The sequence below is a fragment of the Gracilinanus agilis genome, chromosome 3, assembly GCF_016433145.1.
Source record: "Gracilinanus agilis isolate LMUSP501 chromosome 3, AgileGrace, whole genome shotgun sequence".
Classification (NCBI taxonomy): Eukaryota; Metazoa; Chordata; class Mammalia; order Didelphimorphia; family Didelphidae; genus Gracilinanus; species Gracilinanus agilis.
In genome coordinates, this window is record NC_058132.1 from 297,688,484 (window position 1) to 297,703,854 (window position 15,371).

Here is a 15,371-nt window from a genome sequence, read left to right on the forward strand (position 1 = left end):
AAAACAAATTTGTGAATTAGAGAGTACCTGTATTGTTCTTCTCATTTTACAGATGAGAAAGCAATCTAAGAAAGATTAAGTGATTTATCTGTAGTAACACAATTTATAAGCATACAAGTTGGGATTTGAGCCCAGATGTTCCCTGACTCCTAGTCTCACCTACCCATTTTCTTTACCTTACTGCTCCATTGCTATGAAGAACAAATGAGATAATCTGCATTAAAGTGCTTTGTAACTATGTATGCAGATATCATTTTATCAGTTTTAATCTCTTTTGTGTGGTGCCAAATATCTCTGAAGAATGGGTTGGAGAATAAAATAGGGAAGACTAAAAAAAAATTTTTTGCTGCAGTGAAGGCTCATTTTAGAGCAGATGGCGTACACTGGTAGGGAACCCATTCAGCTATGTTCTAGCACTTGATTCCAGTACTGGTTAGCTACATGTGAATAGAGGTACAGTGATGGGTGTCAGCAGGGTTGGAGTTGTAAAAACCTTAGGATGGCTTCTTGACTTATAGCCACTCCACCAACATTTTTTTAAAAGCAGGGATCAGAGACTTAATGTCTTGCTTTTAAAATATTGCTGACTCCTTTATAAATATAAAATTTATTATGTGTCAATATATTTAGAACCTATGATTTTATTTGTATAGGTTATAACTCATTTTTAATTTATAGAGTTAGAGTGTTGCCTAAGGCTCAGAAAGGTTAAATGATTTGCTCATGGCCACACCACTAGAAAATGTCAGAAGAAAAATGTAAACCCAGTTCTTGCTAAGTCCATATCCAGCATTCTGCCCTCTACACTACATGGCCTTGGTTGATATAACCTTTAATAATTTAGATTTCTTGTTTTCAATGTTGTGTATTTTTTCTTAATCAAATATTGCTCTCTAAAATCTTAGTCATTTGTATTCATTATTTTTGATCACTTACTTGTTCTTAACTTTGCTATATATCATTTCTGAAAGCTTGTCTTTTCCTTTACTATATTTTCCTAAAATTTTCTCACTGCCACATGGCTCAAACATGCAGTAACTGCACTCTAGAGCCTAGGGCTCTGTCTAGATTCTGTGGAGACCCTGGATAATCTAATTTGATCTAATTCTTAAGGTTTTTCAGATGTTTATTCATGGAGCTTTTATGGAAAAAAAAAGAAATTGCTCTGATTCTCAAACCTCTGAATAGATTCTTTAATGCCTTTTCAAGTCATTAAATTTCAAGCTCTCTTATGTGTATAAGACATTTATACGTAAAACTTAATATCTTTCTTCCTCTCACAATTAAGAAGTCTTTCTATCAACAACAAGAACTGTTTTAAATTTTTTTTGTATGGCAAAATATGGCAGAAAAGTGCTACTGTAGGGAATAAAATAGTTGAATCAATGGGGGGGGGAAATTAAGATAAAGGAAAAGAGTTGAATTAGGAAATCCTGGAGAAACCCACTATGATTTAATTTTGATAAAATTATTACCAATTTATTGGACTCAGAAGATAACTGTAGTACTCCAAAACACATAAAAATGTATACGTTTCTATCAAGTTTTCAGAAAGGAAAAAAAAATCTGAGATGTAAACTACCCAGAGAAACTAGGGCATGCTAATTAAAAGGAATTAATTGGGTAATTGCATTCCACCTACTTAAATTCCCCTGTTGCTTTAATTGAGAATAACATTCTTCTTCATTTCCGGTCCCTAAACTGTTGTGTGGTATTGAAAGTGCTGGGTAATAAGATTCTGAATCCTACTTCAACAGTGGCTGTATTTTAATGGAAGGTACCGTGAGCCCTATATGTGTTGGTAATTATGGAAATGACCTTCAGGTTTTCAGAAGACAAGATTCAAATCAGTAAGCTAAAAAAGGAACTAAATAGTGTATTATAAGAGATTGATATCCTCATTACATTTGATTACATGAATTTGGGGAAACGTAAAGGGGATCGGGTGCAGGTGCAGCTGAGTGGCTTAGTGGCCACTCAAGAGATGGGAGGTCCCAGATTCAGATCTGACCTCAGAGTCTTCCTAGCTGTGTGATCCTGGGTAAGTCACTTAACCCCATTAACTATCCCTTACTGCTCATCTACCTTGAAACTGATACTTAGTACAGATTCTAAGATGGAAGATATGAGTTTAAAAGAAAATAAAGGTCAAGAAGGAGATAGGTAATATGAATCTGGGGATTTGTGTACAACATAGGAATTCAGATACCCAAAATAGGTGGCTTCTCTTGTGTACTCAGTAAAGTTAAATGGTGCATTTCTTACAGAAATTCTGTCCCTTTTGGTTTTCTAAATGAAAATTTGGCCAAAAAAAGATGTCAATGGTGTTTGGATATATTAGGTATAAAATCATGCAAAGGGCATTTTGTAGGTAAAAGAGTATGTGTGTGTACATATATGTACATGGGGGTACACATCCCACCTGTGGAAATCACTTAACAAGTTAAGTTCCATTTTTAAATTTCAGACCTGGTAATATTCTGACATATTTTTCTATCACTGTTATTGCAAGGATACTCTAAACCTGATAGAGGAAGTATATTATTTGTTTTAAACTGGGATTTTATAAAAGAGAAAATTATGTAACTTTCCATTGTTCTAGATACATAACTAAAGGAGATGTTGCAGCAGCTGCTGTGAATAAAGTGCAAAAGGATGGGGGCAGCACCCGTGTGATCACAAAGGAGTCCAAGTTTCCCTCTAAAAGCCAAATCTCTTCTGCTATGGAAACACAGGAAACGATTATAAAGTAGGTTTTTAATGCTAATAAGACAAATCATCATCATACCTTGCCATTTGTATAGAATTTTTCAAAGTAATTTTCTATATGTTAACTCATTTGAGCCTTATACCATGTATCCAGAGCTGAAATAGATGTTATTATTCTCGATCCAGTAATTTAAAATCAGAAAATATATTTTTTGCTAAGCAGATAAATAGATGTGTTCAGTTTCTAACTTGAGTATAATCAACTCTCAGTCATTTACAGATAGACCCATAATAATTGGCACATATTAACGTTTAAATTTTTATTAAAATTGCCACCTACTTTACTTAATTGCTTTATTAACATGGAGAAAAATTTTGCTTCCTTTAAGAACTGAGATAACTTTTTAAACCAAAAAAGAAATCCTATTTTTGGAAGGTATAAACCAGGAAATATGTTTTCTAGAGTTCTTTTCATTTCCCATATTTATATTTTATTATTTTATTCCATTGATATGCAAAGTTTATTCAAATTTGACAAATTGTTGAATATTTAGGTTCTTTCTAGTTCATTAAAATTACACTTGATTATTAGATTCAAGGACTTCTCTTTGTGTCTCATTATTTCTGTTGCCAAAGAGTCCTCTAAAAAGATTCTCTCCATTTGCAATTCTATCAGCAATGTATGAGTGTGCATTTCTCCATATTCTATGCATATTTTTTTTTTCATTTTGAAGTAGAAAGAATGAATCAGAGCATCTAGGAAGAAAGAAGTTAAGTGTTTGGCTTTAATGTTGACTAGTGCTATGCATTAGCCTAAAAGAGTCTTTTTCCTATATAGAAAAGGAAACCAGTCTATGAGAGGAAATTAGAAGTTTTCTTATGTCTTAATCCTTTTCAAGGATATTTTCATTATTTGGCTTGAAATGTTCCAATTTCCAGAACACCCAGAACACTAGTATTCATATGCAAAAAGAAGCAACCTCTAAAGCTAAAAATGAAATTTTAAACTTTTACACTGTGTGACCTTTTGTGGTACAGATAGTGCTTGGCACATTATAGATACTTAATAAATGCTAGTTCACCAACTATGCCCAAGAATCTTGAGTTTTAACATATATTTGTTCAGATATTTCTATTCTATATTATAGTGTACTAATTAGAGTTGTAATACTTAAATACATCTGAGATTTCACCAATAATTATACTATAATTATCATAACTCATATTTATATGGTGCTTACTATGTGCCAAGCATTGTGATGAGTTATTCTTTATATTTATCATCTCATTTGATCCTCTGTCTGCTTGTTTAGTTATTCATACAAACTGCATTTAGTAAGTACCTACTATGTGCAAGGTACTGTGACAGGTACTGGGGCACAAAGTCAAAAATATAGCAGCCTCTTCCTTCAAGAAGGAAATGTGTGACATAAACACATATTAATAAATATGAAAGTGTTGCAAAATAAATAATTTCAAGATATGGCACTAACAACTGGAGCAATTGGGAAAGTAATCTTATAGAAGAGAGCATTTAAGCTGACTTTTGAAGGGAGAATGAGAGATTCCAGGAGACAAAGGAAGGAGAGACAAACATTTCCTATCTGGGGACAGCCTATTGGAAAGGCACAGAGGCAGGAGATGGATTGTTTGGTGCCAGGATCAATAAGTAAGTAGTTTGGCTGAAATGTTGAGTGTGTGAGGAAAAAGTATAAAATGAGTCTGGAGAAAGGCTATAGGCAACAGGAGAAGGGCTTTACATGCCAGAGATGTTCCTGTTTTTTTCTTAAGGCAATTGCAGCTGAGTGGCATGGTCAGAGTGAAGTGAATTCTAACTCCTTTATTAGACTCTTTGTTATATATTATATATTTTATACATAACATAATATAATATGTATTATATAAAATTTTGTTAGACGCTTCCTTGAATTGCTGTGGCCCCCTAAAATGTATCACCTGAATAACCTGCTTGATCAGCCTATCCAAACTTCTATAGGCTCAACCCTAAATGACATCCAGAGTCCATTAACGGCCATTACAGGTTGATAGGATTGACAGAATTATGTTAGCTGGCAAAGGCTTGGAGAACTTGGGGTCTGGTCATCTCTGTAGTAAAAGGGGCCAGCCAACTAACACTTCAGAGGGAAGATGAGAATTCTAGGTGTATAGTATTTATTCATGTGAAAGAAATTTCTAAAAAGTTTTTTCTGCTTCTCCATTCTAGCCCAGACCAAGGTGATCTTACCATAAAACCTTCTACATCGAAGGGATTTTTGCAGGCTATTGATACTGAAGGAAATCCACTCTGTCTTCACTGTCAGCAACCTACTTGCCAGTCTGACCAACAGGACAAAGTGAATGCTTGGGATTCACGGTTTTGTTCTCAGAAATGTCAGGAGGAATTTTGGATTCGATCAAATAACAGCTACTTACGTGCTAAAGTATTTGAAATTGAGCATGGTGTGTGTCAGCTCTGTAATCTGAATGCCCAGGAACTCTTCCTTTCTCTCAGAGATGCGCCTAAAAATCAACGGAAGAATCTTCTGCAAACCACTTGGATCTCAAAACTCTCCATAAAACAGGTAAAACATAAAAATACCATGCTCCTAAATGGAGTTGAGGGAGCAATATAGTTCTCAGTGGCATTATTTTAAAATACAAAGTTGTAGGATCAATAAAACCTATGAAAGTTCAACATACAAAGCATTATATAGATACTGTGGCTGGGTTTCTATTCTGTTGTAAAGTGTAATTAATAAAACCAAAACCTTTGTAATCAAAATGGCTCATTTTTGATACCTTATCATCATTGTTCAATTAGATTTCTAGCCGGTGTAAGGCCAATAAGTAATGTGAAATTTCAATCTAGAATAGAATTTTAAACTTTATTGTGTGTGACTAAACAGTGATCACTTCTATAAACCACTTAGTAAAATGTTGCTAATTTTTTTCATGATTTAAAAAAATACATTTTCATTACTAAGTTGTGATTAAATTAATTAACAAGCATTTTTCAAAAAATAGATTAAAATGGACACTGAGAACTATTAAAAATATTTCAACTAGGATTTTTGCTTAAATATTCTGGCCTCATAGGTCTCTGAAAGACATGACTTATTTGGGGAGTGTCTTGCCAGATTTATACTAGTAATGGAGTAGATGCTCAGGAGTATAAGTCTCTAGTTTTTTTTCTGTTGCTTTAATCCAGAGGTTTCCAAGAAAACATCAAAGAAAAGTAACATAAGAATAAGTACAAAATAATATTCAAAAGCTCAAAAGTTATGTCATATAAATCAAATATTTTACAACTGACAACATAGAGTAAAAGAGCTTCTGATCAAGTAAAAGCACTAATCAGACAAAATTTCTAAGGAAAAGTAGGTTCCAGACACATCCAGGTGATGACACAGTGGCCAGAGCACTAGATATGGGAGCCAGGAAGACCCAGGTTCAAGTCCAGCTTCAAAACCTTGGCTAGTCATTTAACATCTGTCTACCTCAGTTTTCTCATCTATAAGATGAGAATAATAACACCTTCTTGCCAGGGTTGTTGTGAGGATAAAATGACACCTTTGTAATGCATTTTGTTCACCGTAAAATGCTAGCATTTGCTAACCATTGTTATTTAATATTTTATTTGGAGGAAACTGTAAATGAAATAATTATAAACTTTTAGATGATTCAAACCTGGGAATGTTCGCTAAAACATTAGATGGCAAGATAAAGGGCCAAAAAAAATCTCTCCCCTCCAGAATTATGGACAAACATAATTATTTAAAAAAAATTTTTTTAAACCCTTAATCTTAGAATCAGTACTGTGGTTCCAAGGCAGAAGGGTGGTAAGGGCTAGGCAGTAGGGGTTGTAACTTGTCCAGGGTCACACAGCTAGGAAGTGTCTGAGGCCAGATTTGACCCTAGGACCTCCTGACTATAGGCCTGGCTCTCAATCCACTGAGCTACCCAGCTGCTCCCCAAATATAATTATTATTTTTTTTTAATGGATAGTTTTTGGTTGTAGAGATAGCATTTTGTCTTTATTCATTTTTGCTTAATTTATTTTTTTTAAACCCTTGTACTTTCGGTGTATTGTCTCATAGGTGGAAGAGTGGTAAGGGTGGGCAATGGGGGTCAAGTGACCTGCCCAGGGTCACACAGCTGGGAAGTGGCTGAGGCCGGGTTTGAACCTAGGACCTCCTGTCTCTAGGCCTGACTCTCACTCCACTGGGCTACCCAGCTGCCCCCCCAAATATAATTATTTTGATAGGGATAAATGTCAAGTCTTGTAATTGGATCCAAGAGAATCTGATTATATAAATAGAAGATAGGGATATTATAGCTTGGGAATCTTTAAGATGAAAAAGACCTCATAGTTTTAGTGGACTGCCATCTCAATGTGAATTAGGAGTATGAAATAATGGCCCAAAAAACCCCAAATACTATATTATGATAGACTTTTTTCCACCAGGCCAGCTAGACCCCACTTCCAGCCTTTTTGCAGTGCCCATCTTTCCCTTCTCCTTCCTGGCCAGATATACACCTCTTCCTGTTAGGAAGTCCCAGAGTCATGAAAGATGACTTAGATGTGTCAGGTTTGGTCTGCGAGAGGACAAGAAGGAGGAGTCACATTTCAGCCTCATGGACGGTGGTGAGGAGTCTTTGTTAGATTTGTCAAAGAATAGTGACACACCCCTGGAATTGGTTAGTTCATTCCTTAATCTCCATGGACTTTTTCAAGCAAAGGGCTATGATACTTGTCAACAGTGTAAGAGTGTTCCTGCTTTAGTTAGGAGTTGGATTAGATAGTAGGGACTGAGGCCATTCCTTCTAACTTTGAGACTCAAAGAGACTGTGACTATGGCACATGTGAAGAAGCATGCCTCAATGGGGGCATATCAGTGAGTAGGAAGGGAACACCTTGAGATTAGAAGGATTTGTCCAGTTAAAGACTGCTAGCAACAAAGAATTAGGAATTAGTTACCAGAAGTCAAAGCCTAGATAGATAATTCTAAAGGGAAAAAAGAGCCATTTTTCTGAGAGCCTTAATACTGTCCTTTGTATTTGTTTCTTTTAGTGCCAACACTAGTGCATGTGTGCACACACAGGAGATCAGCCTGTATTGGCATCTGAATTTTGTGTGTGCGCGGCAGAATTTGAAAATGTTAGTGAGGCAAATAATGAGACTCTAACACTGTAGCTGAATATCTCCTACTGGTTCAATGTGCTACTTGGGCTCCTGAGGGCCAAACCATTATTGATCAAGTCATGGCCCACTTCAGCATCTGTAATGTAGTTCCTTATGAGTACTTTAGAGCTCCGCCAAAAGAATTTCACGGCTGCCAATGGCAGATTTTGCTAATTTTAGTTTCTTCCTGGCTCAAGAAGAAGAAAATAAGAACCACCTTTAATAGTCATCTTAGTTATATTTAAACATCATCATTGCTGTGCTCTGATTTATATTTGCAACCCCAGGCAAGATGTTAATATTGCATACTGTTTCAATGTAGGTCATTGTTGGTTAAATATAAAGTGTGCATATATGAGATGGCCTAAATGGAGGCTATTTTAAATGGTAAACTCAGTATAATTCAAACAAGGATGCTAAAGAGATTTGTATTAAAAATGAAGTTCTAGCCCCAAAACTTTGCAAATTGACTTTCCTGGGTTTCCCAGTGTATGCCTCTAGATTTATCTTACAGCTACCAGAATTAAGGCCACTTTTACTTCTGTTGAAAACTATTCATGTTTAAACTGTCATTGGTAAAATAACAAAGGCATTTAGGTCAGCAATTAAAAACTGCTTGGGTCAGTTATATGCAAAAGCACTTAATTCCCAATCTGTTCCTTTCTTTTCTAAAAATTTTGCTTCAATAAGTATGTAAACTAACTCAAAGGTGCAGTTGCAAGTGATTTTTCCAATCTGTTGGGAGTCTGATACTTTATCCTTCCTTGTAAATTCTATCAAAATGAGTTAGGTAAAAAAAAAAAAATCCTTCTTTCAACAACAGATTTCTTATTGCCTACAAGGAATAAACCAAATTGCTAACCCTGAGGTTTTTTTTCTCTGCACAATAAAAGCTATAAAAAGCCACAGTAATGTATTTTCCCTAGGATTTTGCTGTATAAACATGATTGCACAATGCCAAAGCCAACAATTACTCTAGTGTATGGTGCATAGCTGAAAACTGCTGATGTGTTCTGTTCTTATTGCAGTTAAATGAGATGATGAAAAACCCCGTGGAAGGCCAGTTCTGGCAGGTGGATCACATCCGGCCAGTCTACAGTGGAGGGGGGCAGTGCTCGCTGGAGAACCTTCAGACTCTCTGCACGGTTTGTCATAAGGAGGTCAGTCCAAGTTTACACACATCTTTGCCTCCTACCCCGGGACACAATGTCATTTGCCATGTGTGTTTGAGAACCTGTGAGATAGAATGTGTATCCAGGGTGCTCGCTCCGGTCTAGATGATAAACGATACCATCTTGCTCCATTTGGCACCTAATACATACAGTAAGCAACCACCGCCTGGGCTCCTTCTCAGGAACAGAGATCCCCAGGCATGCAGGAGTGGAGCTGGGCCAGGCCCTTCGTGTGACATGTGAGGAAATTGGGGTAGCTGAGTGGCTTGAAATAGAGAGCCAAGCCTGGAGCTGTGTGCCGGGGCAAGTCACTGAACCCCATGGTCTAGCCCTCACTGCTCTTCTGCCTTAGAGCTGTGCTTTGTATTGCAGGGGCTGATGCCCCGGGCGTGCCCGGCTTTGGCGCTCTCTGCCCACAAGCACATCCTTTTTAAGGTGTTTAGCAACAAGGTATTCTTCCTGGATCCTCCTACCGCCCCTCCCACATTTCTCTCTAATCTGGGTGGGCTGGGGGTGGAGGCAACCCGCGGGTTCCCCAAAGGCTCACACCGCTCGGGAAGCCCCGCGAGATGTGGGACAAGAGAGGCCCCACTGAGCCGGAGCTGGGCTAGTCGCCACGATGGGGCCGCCGTGTCAGGCCTCCCAGCGGCGGCTCAGCAGCCTGGGAGCTGCGGCAGATGGTGACGACGTGATCCCATGATTGTACATTTCTGAACCTGTCCTCGGTGTCTGGGCTTTCAGAGTCACCGAGGCTCAAAAGAAACCCAAGAGGCCCAGGCTTGGAGACATCTTGGTGCCGAGTGTGCGGACGGGCTCAGTGTGGCACAGTGACCCCAACGTGGTCAGAGGACAAGCAGCCGCATCCCTTGTCCCTAACCCTGACAGACTGGACCAAGGACGCCATTCAGACGTCTTCCTGGCCTCGGCAAAGTGGCCCCTCAGGGATGAGGCCCTGTTCTGCTCCTGGGGATGCGAGGATAAAGAATGGAGCGTGTCCACGGGTGAGGAACTTACTGCCGAATGGAGAGGCCCAGCACGGAGAACGTGTGTGCCGCACCTGGGAGGCCCTTCAGTGCCCATAGGCAGAAAGCCAGTCTGAAGAGAGCCAGAGGTGAGCCCGAGAAGGAAAAGAGAGGAAGCGACTTCCAAGAAGGGGGATGGCCAGTGTGGTGCAGACTGGAGCACCTGCCACCGCGAGGCCGAGAAGGGGTCCTCTATCTAGGAGGCACGAGGAACCCGCTCCACCAGGACCTCTCCTCCAGGCCGGGCCTCTCTCCCCCAGCCACTGCTGCTGGCGCCATTGTTTTAAAAAGGATCCCAACAGAAGCTGCCCAAAAGAAAGAGACTTTAAGGTGCTAATTTCTGGGAACAAAATGAGGCAGGATGACCTAAGATCTTTGACTCTCTCTCTCCATCCCCTGACTTTTTGTCTTAGAATCAACACTGTCAGTTCCAAGGCAGAAGAGCGGTAAAGTCTAGGCAATGGGGTTAAGTATCTTACAGAGTTAGGAAGGGGCCAGATTTGAACCCAGGCCCTCCCAACTCCAGGCCTGGCTCTCTATCCACTGAGTCACCTAGCTGCCCCTTGAACATGTCTTTCTAAGAGACTTCCAAACCATCCATCCTCCCATCCGAAATGTAGTTTGATATAACACAAAGCAGTCCTGGTCCTGGACCTGGTCTTGGATTCAGCAAACCTGAATTGAAGGACAGGCCACGTAAGAACATCTGATGAGAAATGTACATTTGTCATAGGGACTGGTTTGAATTTTTTTAAAAACATTTATTAATATTTATTTTTTAGAAAAGTTAACATGGTTACATAATTCATGCGGTTACTTTCCTCTTCACCCTCCCCCCCTCCCCTGACCGATATGCATTTCTACTGGTTTTAACATGTGTCATTGAACAAGATCTATTTCCAAATTGCTGTGGTAGTTTCGAGTCTACATCCCCAATCATGTCGGCCTCAACCCATGTGTTCAAGCAGTTGTTTTTCTTCTGTGTTTCCACTCCTGCAGTCCTTCCTCTGAATGTGGGTAGCATCTTTTCCATAAATCCCTCAGAATTGTCCTGGGTCATTGCATCACTGCTAGTACAGAAGTCCGTTACATTCGATTTTACCACAGTGTATTGGTCTCTGTGTACAATGTTCTTCTGGCTCTGCTCCTTTCGCTCTGCATCAGTTCCCGGAGGTCTCTCCAGTTCGCCTGGAACTTCTCCAGTTTATTATTCCTTTTAGCACAATAGTATTCCATCACCAGCATATACCACAATTTGTTCAGCCATTTCCCTATTGAAGGGCAGACCCTTGTTTTCCAGTTTTTTGCCACCACAAAAAGCGCAGCTATAAATATTTTCATACAAGTCTGTTTATCTATGATCTCTTTGGGGTACAAACCCAACAATTGTATGGCTGGATCAAAGGGCAGGCAGTCTTTTATAGCCCTTTGAGCATAGTTCCAAATTGTGGTTTGGATTTTTTAAACTGCCTTTTGAACTGTAACATATTAATTGTATTTGACCCAAGTATATTGTTAAAACTACAATCTTTTCTGTGTAGTTAATGTGATTTAAATCAGCTGTGCAGATTGCTAGACTGAGATTACATTATCAACCATGAACCTCTTTGGTAAGAGAAAGTAAGGCTGTGTGATTGCGGGCTTAAATGTTGCTGCTTCTTTTCATTTCTCCTTTGTTGAATTTTCACAAAAATTTTAGTTGTAGAGGAATTCAGAGTGGAATACAGTTAATAGAAAGAACCATTGGATTGGACTAATAATCAGGAAATCTGGTTTTCTTTTCTACTTATGCCACTAACTGGTTGTCCAAATGTAAGCATGACAGTCTCTGTGACCTTAATATATAAAATTATTCAATATAAAGCCCTCATATATAAAAAGCAAGCTAGCAGTCAACAAGCATTTATTAAGGTGATGAAAGATATTAGATAATCTCCCAAGAGCCCTTCCAGCAATTGGCATTTTGTAATCCTTTAATAATAGTAGCCTGCATTTTTCCTGTCTCCATGGACTTAATAAATTGATGCTGCCACTGGTCACTTTCCACAGCAGACCCAGCAAATAGGAAAAGAGTTTCTCTTCTCTTGGACCTTGTTACAGATTCTATACTTCTGCTGATGTAACAAAGGTGGCCACCACTGTGCCCTGAACATTAATTCAGGCCACTCTTCCAGTAACAATCACTGACACCTTAAGGTTTACTGCTCACTTTACATACATTATCTAGTTTGATTTACAACTGAATTATCTGAAGAGAATCATGGTCCATCTTTTCTTCAGATGAAGAGAAACACTCAAAATCTGAGTTTTTTCCCAAATTAAATTGCTTAGCACTCACTCCCCCACCCCCACCTCCCTGCAACATACACACATTCCATTTTCAGTGTATTTGCTCTAGGTGTTTCTATTTTAGCTCCTGGTGTAGGATAAAATAGGAAAGCCACTGGAGAGTGCAAAGAGCAACAATGCATTTTTGCAGACTGACAGACCCTGTTCCCCCAGTGGTTTTTAAACCTGTGCAGGTCTTATTGAGACATTTCTTTATTAAGAGAGCCAGGACATTCGCTGACATATATGTATCTGTTTTTTAACTTTTAGAAAACCACTAAACAAGCCAAAGAAAGAAGCCTGGCAAAAAGAAAATCTTTAGCTTCAAAATATGGATCAGACATCACAAAATTTTTCACAAAGAAGTAAATTGCAAACATATTTAGCTGGAGCATAAATGGATCAAATATAAAGGAATGGGAACATATGAAATTATTATTTGTAAAGATTTTATATTTGCTCTTTTTACAACTTGGAGTAAGCCGATAAAGAATGTTTAAGATTTCCATGCCACCGTGGCATGAATTACCTCAGTGTTTAAGAAGGTTCACCAATGTTGGGTCAAGCCACACTCATCAGGAGGTATTTTACCATAAAACACTGGATCTGATGGCAGAAATGGGATTACCACAGAATATGAAATTCCCATGATCTTAGTTTCATTTAGAATGGCATCTGTGTTTCAGTGAGATCTTTTAACTTGCCTTTTTCTATTAGATTTTAATTACTACATCACACAGATTTTGCTTTCAAAAAATCTACTTGTTACTTTGGAACTAGTGCTAGGATTTGTGTTGACCTTGGAGTATTCTATCTATTAAATAGCTTACAATCAAAAAATATTTCTTTGCTAATATCATGCTTATTCAGAAACTTTAGGCCAGTCATTAAAATTATGCTGATTGTTCAGGAAGAGCCCCTTATTTGTGAAATATTTCTATCTTGATTTCTTGTATTATGCATTTTGCAGTTGGGTTAGCTTGACTTACTGACAATAATTGTGAATTTAAAAATAAGCTAATGTAAATATGTACTACTGGGTGTTTCTAAGTAAAGCTCTTAATAAAGTTATTTCAAACTTGACTTTCCATTTTAAAAGGAGCACACTATTTAAAGACTTCATTTGATTGGTTTTTGTTAAGTCTAAAAGCAGAATTACCATCACTAAAATATTCTTTAGCATCAGACAGGTAAACTTTTCCTCCTGTTTAATAGTTTAAAGTAAGATTAAAACAAACATACAGTAAGAATCATCAGGAGCAGCTAAAGAACAGCCTAAAAGGTTCACTTAACCATGGGCACCTACTAAAAAACTATGTTTCTCTTTGATTCTTTACCAAACTAGCCTAAAGTTTTCCCAGTTTTTACTGACATTCTTTCCTCTCTGAAAAATAAAGGCCCTCAATAGAAAGATGGCACAGTACAAAATTTCTTTATAGAATTGTGTCAAGCAGTATATAATCTATTCACTGGCTAAGTTCAGTGTTATTTAGTAATGTAGGTTGTGTTCCCTTGGAGCTCCTTTCCTCTTTTCTGCATGAACTGTTGGCAGCTTTCTACCTCTTCAATTGGTTCCCTTCAAGGTTAATATAGGATTTGGCACGGTTGGTATTTCAGAAGCATGAGAAGCTGGGATCAGAGCCTGGCATGCTAGATTTCCTGTATCGGTGCATGGTAGCAAGTTAGAATTTGGTAGCTACAGCTCTCACCTGAGCAGTCACTTGCTCTGTAGCTGCAAACTAAAACATTAATCATAAGGGAAAAGACATGTGAATTTGGGAAGAAGAACAGATTGAGATGAAATGAGCCAAGAGCATCTCCTTTCATGCCAGGTTTCAAAAATGTTGACCATTCAAAAAGTTTTACAAGATTAAATGGCATCAGCAAGCATCTACCATGCGAGATATTTCGAACCCAACTGCCCTGCCTGTCATTTACAACTTCTCTTGAATGAGAAAGTTGCCTCTTTTTCCAGATGATGTGTTTAGCTCTTATAAAGCAGATTGAGGTTAAGGTTTTTGAGGCAGAAATCCAGGAGTTAAAATAGATCTGATATCAAAGGCTTCTGACTAAAGATCTCTGCAGGCAAGTTTTTCGAAATTGTTCTTTCTCAAGGGCACTTGCAAAATGGAGCAATTGACTAAGGAGATAAAAATGGAAGTCCAGACAGAAGTAAAAGGAAGATTGTGAATCCAAACAATGTAGCCCTACAGTAATCTAAAATTGAGTCTTTAGAGGAGAAGAGTTACTACAATATAAGAAATCCATAGCAAATGGAAACTGATGACTAAGAAAAATAGTTTCTAAAATTTGAAAAAACATAGGAAGGTTATACGATCTGAGTTAACCTCCCCAAAGCAAAATAATCCAGTGATTGAACTGGGAATTTTCATACTGCAAATGAATCAAAGATTTAATATATGATAACCAAGAACTATAATTATGCTTATTATTGTATTTATGTTAATTATGTTTCACACAGAACCTTAGAGGCAGACCTCTTAAATACTTTCACAACTTCAGAATAAGATTTATATGACAGGGTTTCAACCAAGTTCAGAACCGAAAAATGAGTACCAGATAACAGTGTATCTTTTTTCTGCATTAACATGGTTTATGTTATATTCAGTAACACAGATCTCTAAAAACAAATGAAGATGCCATGGTAGACACATTCATTTGGAATTTTTAAGAAATGGCCTCAACAATCATTGGAATGAAATATGCATTTCTCAGGTCTTTCTGTTACTAACATTCAACTTTTATCACTTTCCTCCCCATAAATGTGGATGGCACAGATTTTTTTGCTTGTTTCTTGTTAATAAATTGAATTTGCTCAAATATTTGTGTGATACTTTTGCTCTTACATTATTGCCATTTTAAAAATAATTAGAAATAAAGGTATAGGGGGCAGCTGGGTAGCTCAGTGGATTGAGAGCCAGGCCTAGAGACAGGAGG

The 15,371-nt window shown here is 37.9% G+C and overlaps 1 protein-coding gene across 1 annotated transcript in view; it reads left to right on the top strand.

Moving 5' to 3' along the window:
• ZRANB3 (zinc finger RANBP2-type containing 3) overlaps positions 1-12,782 on the top strand; it is a 258,475-nt gene extending 245,693 nt beyond the window's left edge. Inside the window, exons 18-21 of the mRNA XM_044666614.1 lie at positions 2,603-2,749; positions 4,934-5,291; positions 8,920-9,051; positions 12,684-12,782. Of these exons, the coding sequence (XP_044522549.1) occupies positions 2,603-2,749; positions 4,934-5,291; positions 8,920-9,051; positions 12,684-12,782 (736 nt within the window). The remainder of the gene's footprint in view (positions 1-2,602; positions 2,750-4,933; positions 5,292-8,919; positions 9,052-12,683) is intronic.
• Positions 12,783-15,371: the final 2,589 nt, after the last annotated feature.